Source organism: Podarcis filfolensis, assembly GCF_964270895.1.
Source record: "Podarcis filfolensis genome assembly, chromosome: 15".
Lineage (NCBI taxonomy): Eukaryota > Metazoa > Chordata > Lepidosauria > Squamata > Lacertidae > Podarcis > Podarcis filfolensis.
Genome location: NC_139618.1, coordinates 37,508,702 through 37,528,768, shown reverse-complemented (window position 1 = coordinate 37,528,768; position 20,067 = coordinate 37,508,702). Strand labels below are relative to the sequence as shown.

General features: G+C 42.1%; 1 protein-coding gene across 1 annotated transcript in view; it reads right to left on the bottom strand.

Moving 5' to 3' along the window:
* Positions 1-247: 247 nt before the first annotated feature.
* Positions 248-20,067, bottom strand: part of ATP6V1B2 (ATPase H+ transporting V1 subunit B2) — a 28,375-nt gene continuing 8,555 nt past the window's right edge. The window contains exons 2-14 of the mRNA XM_083588754.1: positions 18,204-18,259; positions 17,071-17,169; positions 16,433-16,526; positions 16,221-16,298; positions 15,555-15,694; positions 13,764-13,865; positions 12,287-12,384; positions 9,989-10,112; positions 8,843-8,993; positions 7,363-7,445; positions 3,756-3,860; positions 3,090-3,219; positions 248-2,019 (exon numbers count right to left, since the gene is read on the bottom strand). Of these exons, the coding sequence (XP_083444880.1) occupies positions 1,877-2,019; positions 3,090-3,219; positions 3,756-3,860; positions 7,363-7,445; positions 8,843-8,993; positions 9,989-10,112; positions 12,287-12,384; positions 13,764-13,865; positions 15,555-15,694; positions 16,221-16,298; positions 16,433-16,526; positions 17,071-17,169; positions 18,204-18,259 (1,403 nt within the window). The 3' untranslated portion in view covers positions 248-1,876. The remainder of the gene's footprint in view (positions 2,020-3,089; positions 3,220-3,755; positions 3,861-7,362; positions 7,446-8,842; positions 8,994-9,988; positions 10,113-12,286; positions 12,385-13,763; positions 13,866-15,554; positions 15,695-16,220; positions 16,299-16,432; positions 16,527-17,070; positions 17,170-18,203; positions 18,260-20,067) is intronic.

Sequence of the window (20,067 nt, the reverse complement as noted above, 5' to 3'; positions counted from 1 at the left end):
GAAATAACCTCCAAAGTCAGGGAGGGTGAATTATCAATGGCAGTCATCCAACTTTGAAGTTGGCTGGCAAGATACACCTACTGAGCCAAAGATCATCCCTGGGGCGCTACCCAGGAGATCCTTTTCCAGAATTGTGTATTCCAAGCTTCTGGGCATAGAACGCTCCCTTGAGGAATCTGCTAAGAGGAGCTTGTGATGGACCCCCAGAGAAATCAAGAATCAACCACTTCTTAAGCAGAGAACAGAGTCTCATTTTGTTTACATTTATTGTTCATGTTTAACTTATTCAGATATCACAGTTTTCTACATTAAAATATTTCATGCTATCTCCCCATCCCCACGATTTCCCCTCCTCTGTCCAGAGAAAAATAGAATTGACACAACTTTGATGGAATGCGCTAGAGTAAAGAAAAGGCTACTGCACCCAGGTTACAGAGCACACAGACCAAAAAACAGTACAAGAAAGATCTGCATAGGAAAGCGCGTTGGGAGGGCTGCATGGTGGGTGGGGAAGACGCTGGAACCACCACAGTCTACGCGGCCTGAGCCACAAGAAACCCTTCTGACCAACTCCCAGCCGTGATCTAGGACGTTGCCAACAGTTTGCGATCTGGGTCGCTGAAGCTGGGGTGTAGAATAGCCTGGAAAGCAAAATCAAGGAGAAGACACAAAGATCCTGTTTGCTTCCGGGCATCGAAATCCATTCCATTTAAGCATTTGGCCGCCACTGACATACACATTGAGCATCAAGCTGTTTTCCCCCCAGTGTACGATGGCTAGCCAACTTCACGATCGGAAGGCGGTTTAAAAACAAACCCAAGGTCGGTTCAGAACCCAGTGTCATCCAAAGGACTGCTTAATAACAGAATTTAAAATACCCTCCCTTCGCACATTTGATTTGCCATCACCCTTTCCTACCTTATTGGGTAATGTTTGATGAGACAAGTTAAATCGGAGGGTCCATCGCTTTCAAGGGATGAGGTTATATTCTGTGATGCGCAGTCTGAAAGTGCTGGGATATCTTCTCAATGGCATTATGAAGGCTGACACTGCTCAGGATAAATTTCCATTTGCTATGGGCTCAGCCACTTTACCAGCTGGGTTCTCCAGTCGCAATGATTCTGCAGTTCAGGGTTGGGCAGGTAGAGGCAGGATCCCTATTCAGTTTCGTATTATGTCCACCTCTACACAAAGTGGCGGTGGAGACAGTGAAACAGGCAGGTTAGACTGGCGGAACAAGCAAGTGGACCTCGTGCCAAGTTCTTGGAAGAGGTAGGAATCTTGCACCTGTTACTGGGCAAGCACCAGGGTGTGCAAACATTGCAATGTCATTGCTGCGTAATTTTCTCAGCCATAATTGAAGCCAGAGGTGATTTGTGGGTTTGACCCGCCACCAGCCACCACTCTGCTCTGGTGTGTGTGCCTCTCTCATGCCCCCTGTGCCTCTGCAACACAACAGGACAAGGGTGGTGGAACTTTTGACTGGGCAAAGGCAGTCTGGGCTAAGGAGAAGAGGACTTCTTTAACTTTTATTCAACTACACCTCCCATGTGACTTTATTACTTTTCTCACAGTGCAATGGGTAGAAAACTCCAGCCTCAAGGATTTTCTTCCTCCAAGACTGCCTAAATTAAAAAAAATTATTCCAGTAAACCAAATAAGAGTTGCGAAAGAACATTTTCCCCTCTATAAATGTAAACAATTCAAGATCCTAGTGCTTGAGAGAAGGGGTGCATTTTAAACTCTGTTATCAGCTTAACACATCAGGAACACTGGCACAAATATGTCACTTATTCTTGGTTTAATTACAGGGATGACAAGTAAACACCAACACAAGGGAAGAAAACCCAGCGTTTCATGGAAGGTGAAGGTGCAGCTAGTGCTTTGCTGTGGAATCTCGGGGATAAAACTCTGCCAAGGTGCTCTGAGGGATTCTCTTCAGCATCTCCTTGGGGAATATACGTAGCAGCTGCCAGCCGATGTCCAACGTCTCGTAAACAGTGCGGTTTTCGTAGGCCCCTGAAAGAATAACCACTGGCATGGTTACACACTGGTACGGACCCTCTCCCTTATAGTACTAGAACTTGGAATGCTCCAGTGGCACTGAATGTGGGAAGATTCAGGGCGGGCAAAATGAAGTACTTTTTCAGGTGGCACATAGTTAAACTTCGGAGTTCACACTCGCAAGAGGTAATGATGACCACCAACTGGGATAGCTTTAAAAGAGGATTCATGGCGGATAAGGCCATGAAGCTTTTTAATGTGTAATGTTGTATTGTGTTTTTATGTATGTTGGAAGCTTCCCAGAGTGGCTGGGGCAACCCGGTCAGATAGGCGGGATACAAATAAAATTATATTAATAATAATAATAATAATAATAATAATAATAATAATAATAATAATTATTATTACTACTACTACTATTATTAATCTACTTCCACTCTCAAGAAACAGTATGCCTTTTAATATGCTGGGGATTACAAGTGGGGAGAATGCTGTTCTGCTCAAATCCTGCTTGGAGGTTTCCTATAGACATCTGTTTGGCCACAATGAGAACAGGACGTTGGACTAGATGGGCCTTTGGCCTGATCCAACAGGACTCTTCTTAAATTCTCATGTAGGCAAAGGACCCCCCCCCGGGAGGTTAAGTCCAGTTTTTATGACAGTAAGGTAGCTTTTCCCTCTGAGGGCGATGCACAGGGCAAAGGTGTGGCTGGGTTCTCCAGCACACACTGGAACTAAACAAAAGAGGGATGTAGCTATAATGGAGCAAGGAAACCTGGAGAAGGCCTGCTTCTGCATTCCTATAGCTATCATATAAACAGCTCAGATGGAAGCATCAGAGGAATGGAGAAAGGCTGAGGGTTCTCCGCTCAAAGAGCCTAGTAAGAATGCCAGAAAACCAACAGGTTGCACCTAAACTCTGGGGCTTTCGACTCTGGAAGCCTCGCAGGTTCTTTCTTTCCTTTTCTCCCCCACTGATGGCACAAGGAAAATCTAGCTGCCCTCTAAGAAGGGATTGGAACATGCTTCTGAGAGGTGAAGAAACAGTTATGCAACACTGAGCATCTGATGGATGGCATACCTACCCTGAGCAATGAAGTTCCTCTCAAATTTCTGCAGGAATTCAAGATAGAGAAGATCATCGGAAGTAAGCGCTTCCTCCCCTACAACAGCCTTCATGGCTTGGACATCCTTCCCAATGGCATAGCACGCATACTAGGGGGAAAGGAGAGTGTGGTCAGGGACAGGTAGCCAGGATATGATTGCCCAAGCACTAACAGATTTAACTTGTGGTCCAGCAGCTGATCTTGGACTGCAGCTCCTATCATGCCTGGTCATTGGTCATGCTGGCTGGGCTGGCAGATGGAGCCCAGCAACATCTGAAGGGCCACATTCGTGCCCCCACCTCTTTAAAATTAGAAATCCTAAAAGAAACAACTTCAAGTTTCATAATAGCTTGTCCACTATGTCACCCCCACCTTCCAAGACACGTACAGTCATACCTTGGGTTACAGACGCTTCAGGTTGCGTTTTTTTGGGTTACGGATGCGCTGAAACCCAGAAGCACTGGAACGGGTTACTTCTGGGTTTCGGCAGTCGCACATGCGCAGAAGCACCAAATCGCAACCCACGCATGCGCACATGCAGCGCTGCGGGTTGTGAACGCTGCGGGTTGCGAACATGCTTCCTGCACAGATCACATTCGCAACCCGAGCGTCCACTGTACTTAAAAGGGTAACAGTCACACCTACCAGTTGGTTTGAAACCTCAGCGTGATCCTTCCTGGTCATCCCCTCTCCAATAGCAGATTTCATCAATCGAGACAAAGAGGGAAGTACGTTGATAGGTGGGTAAATCTGGAAGGAGAGACGTGAAAATTAAGAGCTGCAGGAGCTTGGGACAGGTTGTTGTGACATGACGTTAAATGGTTTGATTCAAAAATAATAGCATAGGAACAGAAAGCAGACATTTCCCTGCTTGATACCTCCCTTGCACTTCCCTGGCTTGTAATACAGTGGAACCTCGGTTGTCAAACGTAATCCGTTCTGGGAGACCGTTCCAACTTCCGAAACGTCTGACAACTGAGGTGAAATTTCAATGGGGAAAATTGGCAATTTCAATGGGGAATTTCAATTGGCAATTTCAATGGGGAAAATTGAAAAACACGCCTCGAAAGCCGTTCGGCTTCCGAAATGTTCGGCTTCCAAGATGCTTGAAAACCAATGTTCCACTGTATTATTAAAAAGAAATCCTTCCTCCCCAGCTTCATCAAGGAATACAGCTTTGAAGTAACACTTCCCTCAGAACAAATGTAGCCTTTAAATATCAGCTGGCAAATTGTTTTATGACTGTTTTACCTTACTTACTTATTCAAACCTTTATTAGGCATTATACAAACAAAACGATAAAAGAAAAAGTAACATATAAAAGCCTTGAGATATATACAGAAAGGCAGCAGTTGGCTACATACATATATATTTATATACATATAAAATCAGTGGTTTTCCTTGTTAACCTGCTCCTTGGAGGACTGCAACCAAAAACTCGGCTACCCCCGCCGTTACCCTTTGGTCAACGTCGGATAGGCAGAATCCCACACATTCACCTTGTTGGGGCTCCAGACCACCCAAAAGAGGGGACAGCACGCGTTGACGGAGCGTACTGTACAATGGGCACTGAAAGAGAATGTGCTCTACCGTGTCCGGGACATTCATAAAACATCTGCAGAATCTCTTGTTTCTAGGGATGTTTTGATATCTTCCCCTGACAAATGCTGAGGGAAAAACATTCAAACGGGCCAGCATAAAAGCCCTACGTTGGGCTGGAATTATTAATTTGGTGACGTAATTGGCTCTGCTATCTAAGATATTTAAATCATAGAATATGGGCGAACAAATTTTGTTTACAGCTGCCATAATATTTTGCCTCTCGACATCCTTTAGTCTAGTTAGGATATTATGGAAAATGTATTGCTCATTAGAATTGTACAGGGGCTCCAGCTCGATGCCTAAAGATTCAATCTTTTTTTCGAGGTACTGATACCATCTTGATTTGTAGGAGTCTTTGAGCAAATCAGCGAGCAGACTTGATGGAGGGCAGCGAAAATGGCAGCGTAACCAGTACTTTATTGAGGTGGACCAGGCCCAATATTCCATTGTGTGTATGCCTATTTCTGCACACATTGTTTCATATTTGATCACAGCTGGGAGTCCAAGAATACGTCTCAGAAAGCTGGAGTGAATCTTTTTTAAATCACTATTATATGCTTGGACCCATAGCGGTATTCCATAGAATATCTGGGATTGCACTTTTGTTTGGAATATCTGATTGGCCGCAGGAATAAATTGATTGCCTTTCTGATAATAAAAACGGGTAACTGCTGATGAGGTGCACTTTGCCTGTTTTATGGCATTTGTGCGATGATTTGCCCACCCTAAATTGCTCTGGAATAAGATTCCCAGATACCTATAGATTTTCACTTGTTGGATTTCCTGCCCTCTTATTTTCCATTTCTCTAATTTCCAACCATTCGAGAAGACCAAAATTTTTGTCTTCTCGTAATTTATAGAGAGCTTGTTACATTCGCAGTAAAGGATCAGAGAAGATATAAGACGTTTCAGACCCAAGCTCGTTAATGATAGTAGAACAGCATCGTCTGCGTATAATAACAGAGAAACTGGTTTCTGATTAAGTTTAGGGGCATGTGATTCTATTTTTTGAAGGTGATCTGGCAAGTCTGATAAAAATAAATTAAATAGGAAGGGGGCAAGAATACACCCTTGTTTTACCCCTTTCGAGTTTGGGATGTCTGATGAAAGGTGACCTTTGGTGTTAAGTTTGACTTGACAGATATTGGAAGAGTATAAATTTTTTATTAGGATCAATAAGCGCTGATCAATTTTTAATTCTGCGAGTTTCCTCCACAGCTTTGGGCGGTCAATTGAGTCAAATGCACCACGAAAATCTACAAAAGCAGCAAATATCTTAGATTGCCTTTGAGATCTGTATTTTTCAACCAAATGCATAAGTATAAGGCAGTGGTCTAATGTAGAGCAACCTTTGGAGAAACCTATTTGTTCTTTCCCTGGTAAATTTAGATTTTTCATCCAGGTAAGGAGTTTAGATAAAAGGTGCTTAGCGTAGATTTTCCCTATCACTGATAATAGGCTTATCGGTCTATAATTCCTTGGTTCTTTTGGGTCGCCATTTTTAAAGATTGGGATAATTATTGATCTTAACCATATCTCAGGTATGATCCCATATTTATCTATGAGAGTAAACAATTGAGCTAAGGGTTCTGCCCACCAATCTATATAGGTCTTAAATAATTCTATTGGTAGACCGTCTGGCCCAGGAGATTTCCCCGATTTGAAATTTTTAACTATCTCTCTAATTTCCTCTTCTTCTACCCTTGGCCACTCCTGGAGTTTATTGATTTTATTTTTAGTGGTTTCATTTCCTTTAAGTTCACTGTGTAGATTGTTAAATACAGATGTAAAATATTGGGACCATTTGGATTCTGCAATTGGTGGTAGAGTTAGTTGATTTTCGGCTTTCAATCCTCCGTACACTAGGTTCCAGAACGCTTTGTTATTTTTGCTCTGAATTGAGTCAAGTAATTGTAGCCATTTTTGGGTTGCATATTTCTGTTTCTTTTCGGCCAGAATGTAATGATATTTTCTTTTTTCATCAAGATAAGAGGGCTCTAGTTTAGTGCGATTATTTTTAAATGTTTGGCGCAGTTTTCTTTTTAGCTGGAAACATTCATCATCAAACCAAGGGCTAGCGCTGTGTTTAAGTACCCAAACTTTAGGTGGAGTACTAAGTTCTACGAACATTTGGAAGATTTCATTATAAATTTTCGGAATATCGCTGTAGGAATTAGTGGTCTTTAAGTTGGATAATACTTGTTTTCTCAGGTTGGCTGTAAGTTTTTGCCCCACTACTGCACTCATTTCCTGGGAACATTTTAATTGGGTCATTTGTTTGTATTGTTTTACCTTATTTACCAGGTTCATTGCCTAGACAATTTTTATTAAGCTGTTTATAAATACTTAAAATAAAATAAACAACGGAAATATTTCAATGAAGTTGGGCACCAAATAGACATTTCTGGCGGTGCTAACCATACAATATTAATTACTAAACAACCTAGCTGAAACACCTTACCATAATGCCTGTGCCTTTAAGACAACCACAATTTTAGCTCTTGTAATCAAGTCTCAGGGGCACCCTGATAATAAGAGGCAGACAGCATTGTATGACAATTGCCGTTAAAACTGCTTGTCTCAAGAAGTACAGAGGAGTAGAAGGGCATGACACTTCATCCCGAAGACATCCTGAAGATAGCATACTGACCTGTCTGTTGTGCAGCTGCCTGTCTACGTAGATCTGGCCTTCAGTAATGTATCCCGTCAAGTCAGGGATGGGGTGGGTAATATCTGAAAAACAAGTTAAATTTATTTATTTGCTTATTTCATATAATTTACATACCACAATCGTATGGTATGTAAATTATATGATCGTAAAAAAATAAATAAATCCTCAAAGTGTTTTAGACTATAAAATCAGGAAAAGATACCATAAACTAAAAAATACAACAAGTTAAAATACTAAAAAGGATTAAAATTCACACCAGCTTTTCTAAGCATCTTGTGCGTTCAGATTTCTTTTGGCCGCTGCAGGCAATGTATCATGATGCTGTAATGATCAAGACTTAACCAAGCAGGAAGACTGATTTTATCTCAGCAGCATGGGTAACAGAATCATCTGAAGTCTTTGAGAATAGGATTTTTGTGGTATTTGGGGGAAATGTAGCAAGTATGGATTTTGTCTGTAGAAGTACAAACAGGAGGAAGCAGAGGAGGAAAATATTCAAGACTCTAATCTGGATAATGAAAGCTGAGGGAAAAGAAACCATTAGCTACTGGAGGAAGAAAAACTCTCTCTTCTTGCCCTATGGCAGGCATGGCCAAACTTGGCCCTCCAGCTGTTTTGGGACTACAACTCCCATCATCCCTAGCTTACAGGACCAGTGGTCAGGGATGATGGGAATTGTAGTCCCAAAACAGCTGGAGGGCCAAGTTTGGCTATGCCTGCCTTATGGGGATATGCAAACCTGGTCTCAATATGTGTCACTGGCTTGGTTTACACAAAATGCTAAGCCAAACCTTGGCTTAATGGGACTGCAGAGATTTGCAGGATCGTGTAGTGATGCTTGTAGTCGCTTTGTTCCTCCATGGTCATTTTTGCTTTCGCACTGAGCGAAGCCAAGGTCAGGAAAACATGCCAAGTCAGACCTTAGCTTAGCTCACCATGGCAGCAAAAAGGACCATGGAGGAGCAATGTGGCTGCAAGCTCCTGTGCAGGAGTCCACATATCTGCATGGCCTCACTAAGCCAAAGTTTGGCATGGTGTAGAGTGCAAACCAGGCATGCAATGGGGGTAATACATTGAACTTTCACAACCTTCTCATTGCTGTTTTTAAAAAATCCATCAATCAAGAAGATGCCAAGAAATGCCTGATGTTTCTGTCTCTCTCCAAATATTTTTGCAGAGGGCTTGCTTCTCGCTCCACATTTGCTGGAGGGGAAGTCTAAGAACTTTGTGATTTGGAGGAAAATTGGGAGAAGTTTCTTTCCTTCTCCCACAATTCTTGCAAGTCAGAAGACTCTTCAGGTTTTCCTCCAGCCGTCTAGCAATGACAGAAGCCTTATGCATCTGCCAAGTGAGTGGCGATAGAACGGGTGCTAAGGAAAAGCAGAGCTTCTCCTGGTATCTGTGGACCCCTGCCTAGATGGAAACAATATGGAAGGAGCAATGTAAGACAAGGACTCACCATCATTGGGCATGGTGAGAATAGGAATTTGAGTAATGGACCCATTCCTGCCTTCCACTCGCCCAGCTCGTTCATAGATTGTGGCCAGATCAGTGTACATGTAACCAGGAAAGCCACGGCGGCCTGGTACTTCTTCCCTGGCTGCTGAGACCTTTGGGGAATTAGAACAAAAGCAAAATGTTAGCAAAGTGTGGGCTTACCAGGAAAAGTTGCAAAATCAAATGGGGGGGAAAGGAAGCTCACGATCTGGCAGCATCAAAACTCCTTTTGAAATGGGCTTCTGCTCTGCTGATCTGAGGACCACTGACAGCTTAACCCTTATCTCTCCATCCTCTCTGTCAAACTTGAGTCTATTAGGGCTTAGAGGCAGAGATCCACATTTTTATGACCGGGGTGTTGCCCTCCATATCATCCCTGACCATGGACCATGCTGGCTGGGGCTGAAAAGAGTTGTAGTCCAACAACAAATGGTCACAAGTTCTGTACCCTTGGGTTATGGGGTGAAGCATAATGTACATTGGGTACAATGCAAAGCACTGTATAATAGCTTGCAGCAGCAACAAGCGCAGTCTGCAGTGATGAGTCTAAAGGGTGTGTTCAATTGAGGCATCGCAGAGTGAAAAATGTCTCATAAGAAGTAATGCACAGAAAACATGAGGAAGTGCCCCTTGATGAAAGATAATTTATTCCATTTTAAACTCAGAAACCCAGGTGTGCAAGTACATGGGTCAGTGTCAACTCCTGCCTAATCCCCCTCAATGTTATAGACTGTCGGGAACAATGAAGATGAGTTTGGGGTAGTATTTGAAAAGGTTATCAAAGGCTATTTTGAATTTTCAAAGCATCTCTGCATTAATGTCCTAGTAGAGGACACAAAACACATGCATATTGGAACATTCAAAAGTAATCATTATTCAATAAGAATCATAAACAGCAGGTTCTGCAAGCACCTCACAAGTAATCAGAAGCCCAGTAACTCAGTATCCTCCTTCTCCAGGTTTGGTTAACTTATTCTGGAGCAATTCGTGAGCTTCCATGGCATCAAAGGTGCGATTCAAGCTTCCCTAATTAATGAATTTCAGCCTTTTGACAAAGTACTTGCATGCAAGGCAAGGACTGGTATGCTGAATACAGTAAATAAAGTACCTCTCTCAGCGCCTCTGCATAGGAGCTCATATCCGTCAGAATAACCAATACATGCTTTTCACACTGATAAGCCAAGAACTCCGCTGTGGTTAGAGCAAGACGAGGCGTGATTATGCGCTCAATGCTGAAAAAGAGCAATGGGAGTCCAATTAATGTGGATGCAGAATGGGAAGTGATACTCGACACAAGCCTTATGCCTACTTCTGAGAAAGAGCAGTTCAGAAGGAGAAAGGTCTAGTGCAACAGTCAATATGCATAAGGAGTTGTTTAGTGGTTAAAGAGTTAGCAACATTTTCTACCACCTGTGGTAAAGGGTTGGGGACCCTTTCTCAACCCTAGGGCTGCATTCCCTTTGGAGCAACCTTCCGGGGGCCACTTGCCAGAGTTGGGTGGGACCAGAGGTATAAGCAGATGGGGCAACAAATATAATTTTTGCCTTTGTACAATAGAGCTAGTCACCACACACATTCTTATACCCCTTGCCATCCTCCATGAAGCAAGAAGCATTGTCCAAGTTAAAGGGCATATTCCAGTCTAGCAAAAACATTTAAGGGGGTTCATGGTTGGAGAGAGACTGACGTGCCAGACAGACAGGCTTGGAGGAATGCATTTGGCTCCTGGGCCTGAGGTTCATTTTCCCCAATTATCAAGAGAATGATACTGAAAGCACAAGCTACAAACAATGAATCAGATCTTTCCAAATCTGATCAGATGTGCTTTCATAGCTGGGTGGCTGGAAGCAGCTGGCTGTGACCGAAGGCCTGATTGGGCAATACTCATGAGTGATGGCTTTCCATTTGACAGGAAGCAAATAAAGTCCCGTTCCATCCCTCTTACTCCTAATGTCAGACACCACCAGGTGTCCTTGTGTGTATAAGGCACACACACATAAAATTAGTAGGTCAGAATGAAAACAATCCAGAAATCAACAAGGCAATCTTAGCCTACATGTGTTGCATTTTAATGTGTACACTCAAGTCAAATGTTATGCTGAACTGAGATAGGTTGATCCATCCAACCCTGGCCTATTTCCCCACCCCCTACTCATTTCATACCTGCACAAACCCAGCTCCATCTCATCATTCTATTTATGGGGTTTTTTTCTTGTCTTAAAATCCATCTGTTTAAATAAAGTACTTACGAGGTGGTCCAAGGGCTGCCTTTTTCTTGCTTTAACTTTTTAAAGTTTCCTAAAGCAGCTGGTGCCTCCTGCTGGCCATAAGGTTAAAAAAAGCAGTTTGCATCTTTTCCATAGGCATTTATGGAGGCAGCCATCTTCTTCTTGAAGGATGACTCATTATGATGTACAGCTGCTTTGTGGGAGTATTTCAAAATAGTGGGTTTTTTGTTTTGTTTTTTTACTCTGTGGCCATGAAGGAAACGTTAGCTGTCCCAAGTAGCATGTTAGTGAAATAAAAAACAGCCCTCAGACCACTTTGCAAGTACAGTACACAGCCCTATAGAGAAAGATTAGTTGATTATGTGGCTTAATCCACAAATCTATGTTCTGATCCACACACAGGACTGTGGAGGTGAAATAGCTAGATTTGCTCCGAAATGTGAAGCAAACCCGAATCTTCCCCCATTCTCAGGATACGCACACCAGGTGGGCAGGAAAAGGTAGCAAAGAAGAATGCAACCTGTTTCCCACATTTTTTTAATATGTAGGAAAGAAGAGATACCCACAAAGGAAATTTGGCAGAACAAATTGATAGAATACACAGAATTAGTAACCATGACCGTGAAACTAAAGGAATAAGAGTGGAGGTGTTTCGGAAATTTTCTTAGAACGTATAATATACAATTTAACCTACAAGTAGGAGTTAACGTATGAGCAGCAGGTAACATCTAAAGAGGAAGACTTGAAATGATAATGGGTGAAATTATCAGGATATGCAGCAGATCAAGAGTCCTCTAGAATGCCATAGAGAGATGGACTGGGAAGTCTTAGGAAAAGAGATAAGCGGTGGATACTGTATAAAAGCTGTTAAAATTGCATAAATAAAAGCTTTAAAAAGGAAAATATAAATGGATTAGGCGTTTTGAGTGCCATGTTACAGCCATCTTCCATTCTGTCCTAGATGTATATGAGAGACTTGGATGTTTTTTGAGAAGCAAAGCTCACTGTGACAGAGAAATTTGTTTTCCTAAATGTTTACCATTTTGCCAAATTTCTATCCAACTTTGCACAATGACTGCATTTCAATATAGTCTTTCAAAGAAGGAGACAAGTTTCTCCAATTCTCAGTTCCCTACATTTCCTCCAGCTGTATATAAAGTCACATTTTTTTGACTTACGTTGGATCATTGGCCAAGTTCAGGAACAGACACACATTATCCATGGAGCCATTTTCTTCAAAGTCAGATTTGAAGAATCGAGCTGTTTCCATGTTCACCTACAGCAAAGCATCAACACTAGGTCAGTTGCAAAGCCAAGTATTATTTAGACCCAATTTATGAAAGTTTCCAAAATGCTGACAGCATAAAAGCGGATGTGTTTCTCCAGTTCTGACTGTTGCTTATCCTTAACTAAGGATGCACATGCTGTATATTCTCATATTTGCCTCTTCAATCTGTCAAAGCGATATAAAGCCAATGTGTTGTCAAGCAGTGGAGGGTGGCTCCTCTTTCAAGCTTTGATAGATAATACAAAGTTAACACAGCCGATTTAACACCAACAGTTGTGATTATTAAAAGCAGAGATAGTCCTGTTGATGTTGCTGGACTCATTCCCTCCCCCCCTTTCCTTTCTCCTTCTGTGATGGAATTCCTATTTGGGGACTTCCCTGGCTTTTTCCTGGCCCATGTAGGACCAGCCTGGATAGTTGGCCTTGGTGAAGATTTGACGTTTTCATCCCCCAAAAGTTTTTGATTTGAGTTTCTACTGAAATGAGGCTGCATTTTAATGTTGTATTTTAATCTTGTTTTTAAGTTGTATTTTAATCAATTGTTTTTATACCTGGTGTTAGCCGCCCTGAGCCCAGTCTTGGCTGGGGAGGGCGGGGTATAAATAAAACTTCTTCTTCTTCTTCTTCTTCTTCTTCTTCTTATTATTATTATTATTACTACTACAACTACTACTACTACTACTACCACTACTCTCACCATCCTATGACCACTGGCCATGCTAACTGGGGCTAAAAGGTGCTGGAGTCCAACTAAGGGAGCCAATGCTACACTTTGTACTTCTCCACCCTACCCCATTTTTTTCCTTCCCTTGCCCTTTAGCTCACCTTCCCTGCTCAATAGTGGTGAAAGAGGGAGCAGACAAAAGAGCCAAGGAAAACGAGAACTGGAGGAGCTGCAGCTCACATTTAAAACTGGAAGTTTTAAAGGGGAAGCACAAGTCCTCAGGTTGTTATAATATAAAGCATCTGCTGCAAATCCCTGAGAACAATTCTTTGGTGCATGACCAAAGCATAGAAGTGAAAACACTACTTTGCAGAGGAAATAGTATGGCAATCGCTTTAAGAGATCATTTCTCAATGGGATGCCAGCTTTCCCATCAAAACTAAGGTCTCAACTCTTAAAGTGTACCCTGGCTAAGTTCTTCTATACATGTGAACAAGGAATCCTGTTGCGGCTAGTCTGGGGACCAAAATTAGAGGTTTTTAGATGAACAGATACTGTGTACTTTGTTTCATAGATGCCAATTCCATAGCACATTAACAGCTCATGCAGAATTATTTACATAAAAGTACCTCCAACTTGGGCGGCAAAGATGGTGACAGATAATGAACTGGAATACTCAGTTTGTATGCATTTAGCTACTTACTCCCATAGCAGCAAATACAATGGCAAAATTATCTTCACTGTAGTCCATCACATCTTTGGATTTCTTCACCAAGCCTGCCTGGCGACAGATCTGAGCTGCTATCTGAAAAAGGATATTCCAGAGTCACCCATGTTTTCAATGTACAAGGCTTTAATTTCTAGGAAGATTTCCAAGGGACAAGAGAAGGGGACTTGAGAGTCTGCTTTATCATATATGAACTATAAGAAAAAAACACAGGGCAGTATCCAAAGCACTTGTTGCATTAGCGCAAGGATTTACACATGCCCAAGGGAACTTCCTCCCCTTGCTGCACATGCGCCTTGCACCCCCATCTTCTCTGGAGGGGCTGGAACCCCCTAAATAGATTTAGGGGTGCACAGAGAGTGACCACTGCACGTGCACAAATCCTTGTGCTAACAGAACAGGTTCCTTAGCGCTTGATTGGATACCACCAAAAGCATGCTTACTCGTCTTTGACAGACTGCTAAACACAATGGTTAGTGTACAGGATGTACTTGAATACGTAGGGTAGTATGTTAAGACGCCTGCCAAGCAGGAAAATGTGTTCATAAGAGATGCAAATATCATGGGGGGTTAAAAAAAAACTATCAAAACATTACTAAATCCAACCCATTTTTTAAAAAAAGCTTATTCGGTGTTTTAATACCTAAGTTTTCTTTTACTGTATTTTTGTTGTACAGGTGTATTTTTTTCCCATTTCATTTTTTTTCATTCTGTAAGCTGCCAAGCATTATAGGGCAGCCTGTAAATAACATAAATATATTTTTCTGTTTCAGGTATGCCCAAGGTATATGAGCAAGCTGCATTGAATAGAGTCCATTTGGTCCAGTCTGCACTTATTAGTAGCAGCTTTCTAGGGTTTCAGAGAGGGATCTCCCCCAGTGAACAAGGTAATTTATATTTCAGAAGTGTTTATATCCCCTTATTTAGCCAATAAGACCTGAAGAGCCTCAGACTTAGAATCTAAGAGGCATGGCCCATTCATGCATGCACAGTAGGCCACATCTGCCAATGTTTCATCCCAAGGGCAATAAAAACTACCAGGAGCATGAAAACCAGGGAGAAGGAGCAAGGATTGTGGTATAGCATCTGAGTACATCATTAAGTGGCACCAGAAGGTATTTGTTTCCTCCAAAGTATTAGCCCAATTCAAATATTACACAGAGCACACACATTAAGATTAGTCTGCAGCACAGGGTATATCTGGAACCCCCCCACCCTCTGCAGACTATTAGCACTCTTTGCACTGTGTGAATCTGGGTGTTCCAGAGGCCAGCCAGGGCTTTGACAGCAGCGCCAATCATATCAGCTATCTGGAAATCCTTTGGCTACATCAGCCTCCAAGGGCAGACTATCTTAATAGGTCCCCCGCCTCTGCAGAGGAGAAAAAGTGCTGAAAGCTTAATATCAGCAGGAAGTGATCTGGCCATGACAAGGGACTGGTTTCAATATCCCCACTCTTCCTGATCACCCTCTTCCTGTCCATTTCTGTGCCACCTATAATATAAAAAACTCTAAGCCGTATAAAAAAAACAAAAGCTGCAGTAGACCACTATGCCATTTTAGAATGCGTGGTGGTTTTTTTTGGGGGGGGGTGTCATTGGGTTGTTGTTTTCATTTTGATTCTGTATTTTGTGGTTTTATTTTCTGATTTTATTCTATGAACCGCCCTGCGGGTATATGAGACCTGCGGGTATAGGGCGGTACAGGATATAAATTCAGTAACAACAACAAAAAAACCTGAGCATTAAGTCCTGCTAAAACACCTACCTCATTGTGGGGCAACCCAGCAGCAGAGAAAATAGGAATTTTCTGTCCTCTGGCAATGCTGTTCATGCCATCTATAGCAGAAATGCCAGTCTGAATCATCTCTTCTGGGTAGATTCGACACTGAGGATTAATTGGTTGACCTATTTCATTTTGACAGGGGGGAAAACATCATTTTCAACCTGCATTTTCCAAGAAGTTAGATTCAAGTTTCAGTAACGAATATTAAATCCAGTGTTCCACTCCTAAGTTCTGAGACTTGCACACTGGAAGGAAACTTTCTCAATGTTCTACTTACAATAAGGTTTTCTTTAAACAACTTTGCTATTTCTGACATTTAATCTAACATGGTGTGTAATATTAAGGGTTCAGCATGACCTGAGGGCAACATACTATTTATGTGCTATGAACGAGTCTGTGTCTGGAGCCCTCTACTGCCAATGCTGATCCTAAACAAGGAGAGCTTTGGGAAACTCATTCTGGTTTCCTGCAAACAAAGCCATCATCTGAGAAGCAAGCAGTTACTTAAACTCCTGTCTGTACAATGGGTAATCACTAAACTGTTTTGTATTTATGCTGACTAGCGCCTTTCAAACACTAAGCTGAAAGTACATCTCTCTGAGAAATTAAAGGGCAAACCTTATGTTAGCAATGTTATGGTAAACATACCCATGATATCAAGGTAATCTTCAGCCAAGACCATAGGGCCTCTGTCTATGGGCTTTCCTGATCCGTTAAACACTCGCCCTGCAGAGTAAAGAACAAGAGAACATTTGTCCCTGTTACCAGGAGACCAACTATATTAACAGTATAGCTATCAGTGTACTTAGAAGCTGGCCAAGGACTAGTGATCAATCCAAGAAAAAGGATCTTGTACTTACCAAGCATATCTTCAGATACTGGGGTTCGAAGGATATCCCCAGTAAATTCACATGAGGTTCTCTTAGCATCAATACCTGAAGTTCCTTCAAAAACCTAAAAAAGAGAGGCAAATATTTTAGTATTTCATATTTTGGGCTTAATCTCACTGCTTCAATTTGCATGGACAAGCTCTGCAAGTGAATGAGTAGGTAGGTAAAATAGACTTTTTGATGAAACAATGCGCAGACAACACACTGGATCATAAACAAATGTTACAATTGGTTGTCTCATAACTTGCTTCTTTGTTCCTTCAGCAACCAATTTCTATTAATTCTTAAAGTCTTAAAAAGAGGTGACAAACAGCCATTTATTTATTTTTAATACAAAGAAAGTGCAAAAGCAAAAGTATGGTTATCTGGCGCTAGAGTTTGAAAAGCATTTTAAAAGCATGAATACTAAAGCAACACATAAAACAAATGGGATTTTTTGCAGTAACTTACCTGGGAATTAAAAAGCCTTCTGGCCACTGGCTTCCAAATAAAATATTATGTGCAACTTGCAGACACAGGGCAACCCTTCCAAGACCAGCCATTCTCTCCAAGAATAGATACACAGGAAATAACATCAATTCCATCAAGCAGGTCACCCCACCATTTACCTGAACTACTGCTTTGGATCCACTGACTTCCAGCACCTGCCCGCTTCTCTTTGTTCCATCCGGTAGTGTCAAGTGCACAATCTCTGCATACCTAGGGAACTAAGTGACAAGTTAGGAGCTCAGGAGGCTTCCATCAGGAACAGAACTGATCTACATTAAAGACTCAAATCATCAACCGTGAGAAAGCATGGATGCCAGCCTCCTGGCCAAATTCAGAAACTGGAGACAGGCGCATGTTAATGTTGCTTTTCACAACTTAATCAGACACATTTATTCAGACCGAAACACGGTCAGCCTTTTGCTACTGCTTTGTTGGTCATTGTCGGCTTGTTTGCGCCACCCCAGTTGTAACAGCATTATTCGAAGCCTAACAAGCAGTACTGTCTAACCTTCTTTCTCTTCCATGACATACAGGGCACACTTACTTAATTTTACCCTGAAAAGGGTATAGGTTTTTATATGCCTCCACAACTCAAGTGAGAACAGAGGATCCATATAATGCTGCTCAAGGTGTACGTGTGTGTACACGTTTCAGAGGAAACCTTTCTCTATGGCAAGCCCTCTCTGTGATCTTCCACAGCACATGTAGACTGAATAGGAGGACAGGTGTAGAAGCTGACATACCAGCGCTGATAGCTCCTGCTGTGCTCCCACAGGGGCTCTGCACCAGTTGGATAACTGGCTGGGAAGAGCCAAGTGGGGCAAATTTTACTTTAACAAAGACTTTTAAACATGGATTTTAGCCATTAATTCCTATCATGCAATGAAACAGGACACAACCCAAAATTATTGTTGATAATTTCAAGGGTTTTGCTTGGATGCAAGAATGTTGCAATATTTTGATTCCAAAGTAATTTTTAAAAATCCACATTACATTTTGAGTTTGCTTAGGCCACAACCACTCACTGCAATGGTATTATCAAAATGGGAAATTCAACGAGCATCGTTGAGAGAAACCATTTGTTGCCTCGATACTTTATTACGAAAATACTCTCTGCAGCGGGAAGACTCAACTGCCCTTATGCAAACCTTGAAGGAAGGATCATTCCCATTTTAGGTTGCCAGGAGAATCTGCAGAATGCCAGTCACAACAAGGCCTTTTTACGGAAACACCCACAAAAAGACAATGTTACCTTCACTTGATCCAAGATTACTAGTGGTCCATTGACTCCAGATACTGTCTTATATGCTGAAAAACAACCAGAGAGAGGTATTTTTAAAGACAACTTAGTAAATTTATGATTTGACACATTCTGACAGAAGTCATTGTGCATGGTTTTGCAATTATAAAGGCAGCCAGAATATCAAGACATTCTCTGCTCAACATGCTAGTGTGATCCTTTACGCTACTGCTTGAGAGGCTGCCTTTGGGAGACAAAGTGCAACTACCTGGGGAATGTGTTGTTTAAAGGAATGTCACTTGTCCAGGAGTATTAAGTGTTGCAACATGGCTAAGAAGGCCAAAGGGCCCCCTCACTGTACCACTTCCGTGTGCTGCTACACCATTCACCCATTACAGTGGTACCTTGGTTTACAAACTTAATTCGTTCCAGAAGTCCGTTCTTAAACCAAAGCGTTCTTAAACCAAGGCGTGCTTTCCCATAGCAGTGGGGGACTCAATTTACAAATGGAACACACTCAACAGGAAGCGGAACATGTTCTGCTTCCAAGGCAAAGTTCACAAACCAAAACACCTACTTCCAGGTTTGCAGCGTTCTTAATCCAAGTTGTTCATAAACTAAGCTGTTCTTAAACCAAGGTACCACTGTACTGTACCCATTACTAGCTAGCCAACTGCTGAAGCTGGTAACTAATTCTTTTTAAATTCAGGAGATGGGGTTGTTGGCAAGACTAGAGAATAATTTCAAGTCCCAGATGCCTGAATCACATTTCCAGACACACACAATTTATCCAGCTCTGGTTATAATGAGACCTTATTAATTATCCTTTCCATTACACACCCTGTTTAGTGTTCAGTTTGGGGAGAGCTATGCAGTGGGTAAGATCCTGAAACACACTGCAGTAGCCCACAGTGTAGGAAGGCACCAAACCTTCAGCTAAGCAAGTGGGCATCAGGACAATTTAAGGTACAAAGCTATGAATGTTATGCTATTCTGCTGAAACCTGCACAAATATCTTCCTTTGGGGAAAAAACCTTTTAAGTGAACAGCACAATGCTTGTAGAGAAGCTCACAGCAGGCCTTGTTTGTTTTACACTGTGCTGTGATGCCAAAGAAGACATCTCATACTGACACAAGAGCCGAGATCCATAATAATCTTGGGGGCAGGATCTCTGGCACACAGAATGTTAAGACAGCAATGCCAAGTGCCCTCAGAGTCATCCATTAGTTGAACTCTACAAGCTTAAATTTCCTTCAGCCAATGGCTAGGAAACACAATCCTATCTACGCTGCCTTGAGGTATCTGCACCATCTCAAGTGCTTGGAAAGAAAACTGACTGACAGCATGGAGCTGTGTTAAGAGTCTTACTGCAGGGTTAAGCAGCTCTGCAGAGTGCTGGATCAACCAACACACATTTTCAAGAACTCTTGCCACTCCAGTTAGTTAACTATTATGGTTCTGAACACTGGCAATAACCTGCTTGTTGTGCTCAACTCAACACATTCTACTCTTAATTAGGAAAATGTGTAACGAAGTTGCATTTCAACCAATATTAGTTGAAATTGAAAGAGGGGGCAGGCAGCAACAGAAGCAAGATTCCCAAGCAAACTCACTCTATCCTTGATCTGGCCCCATACTTCTGGCAAAAGAGAGCTTCCTGTCCACTTTTTTTAGTCCACTTGTTGTTTAGTCAACTCTAGCGGCATTTCCCCCAACTAAACAGGTGGATGCTGCACTCTCTTCCCTGTCTTTCCAAGCCATTGGGAGAAGAGGGTTTAAAGCCTAGCTAACGCAGTCGTACACGAAACTGCTTCAGGCCATTTGTCCACATACACCAGCACCATCTTACTGATGCAAGTTGGAGAAGTTCTCCAA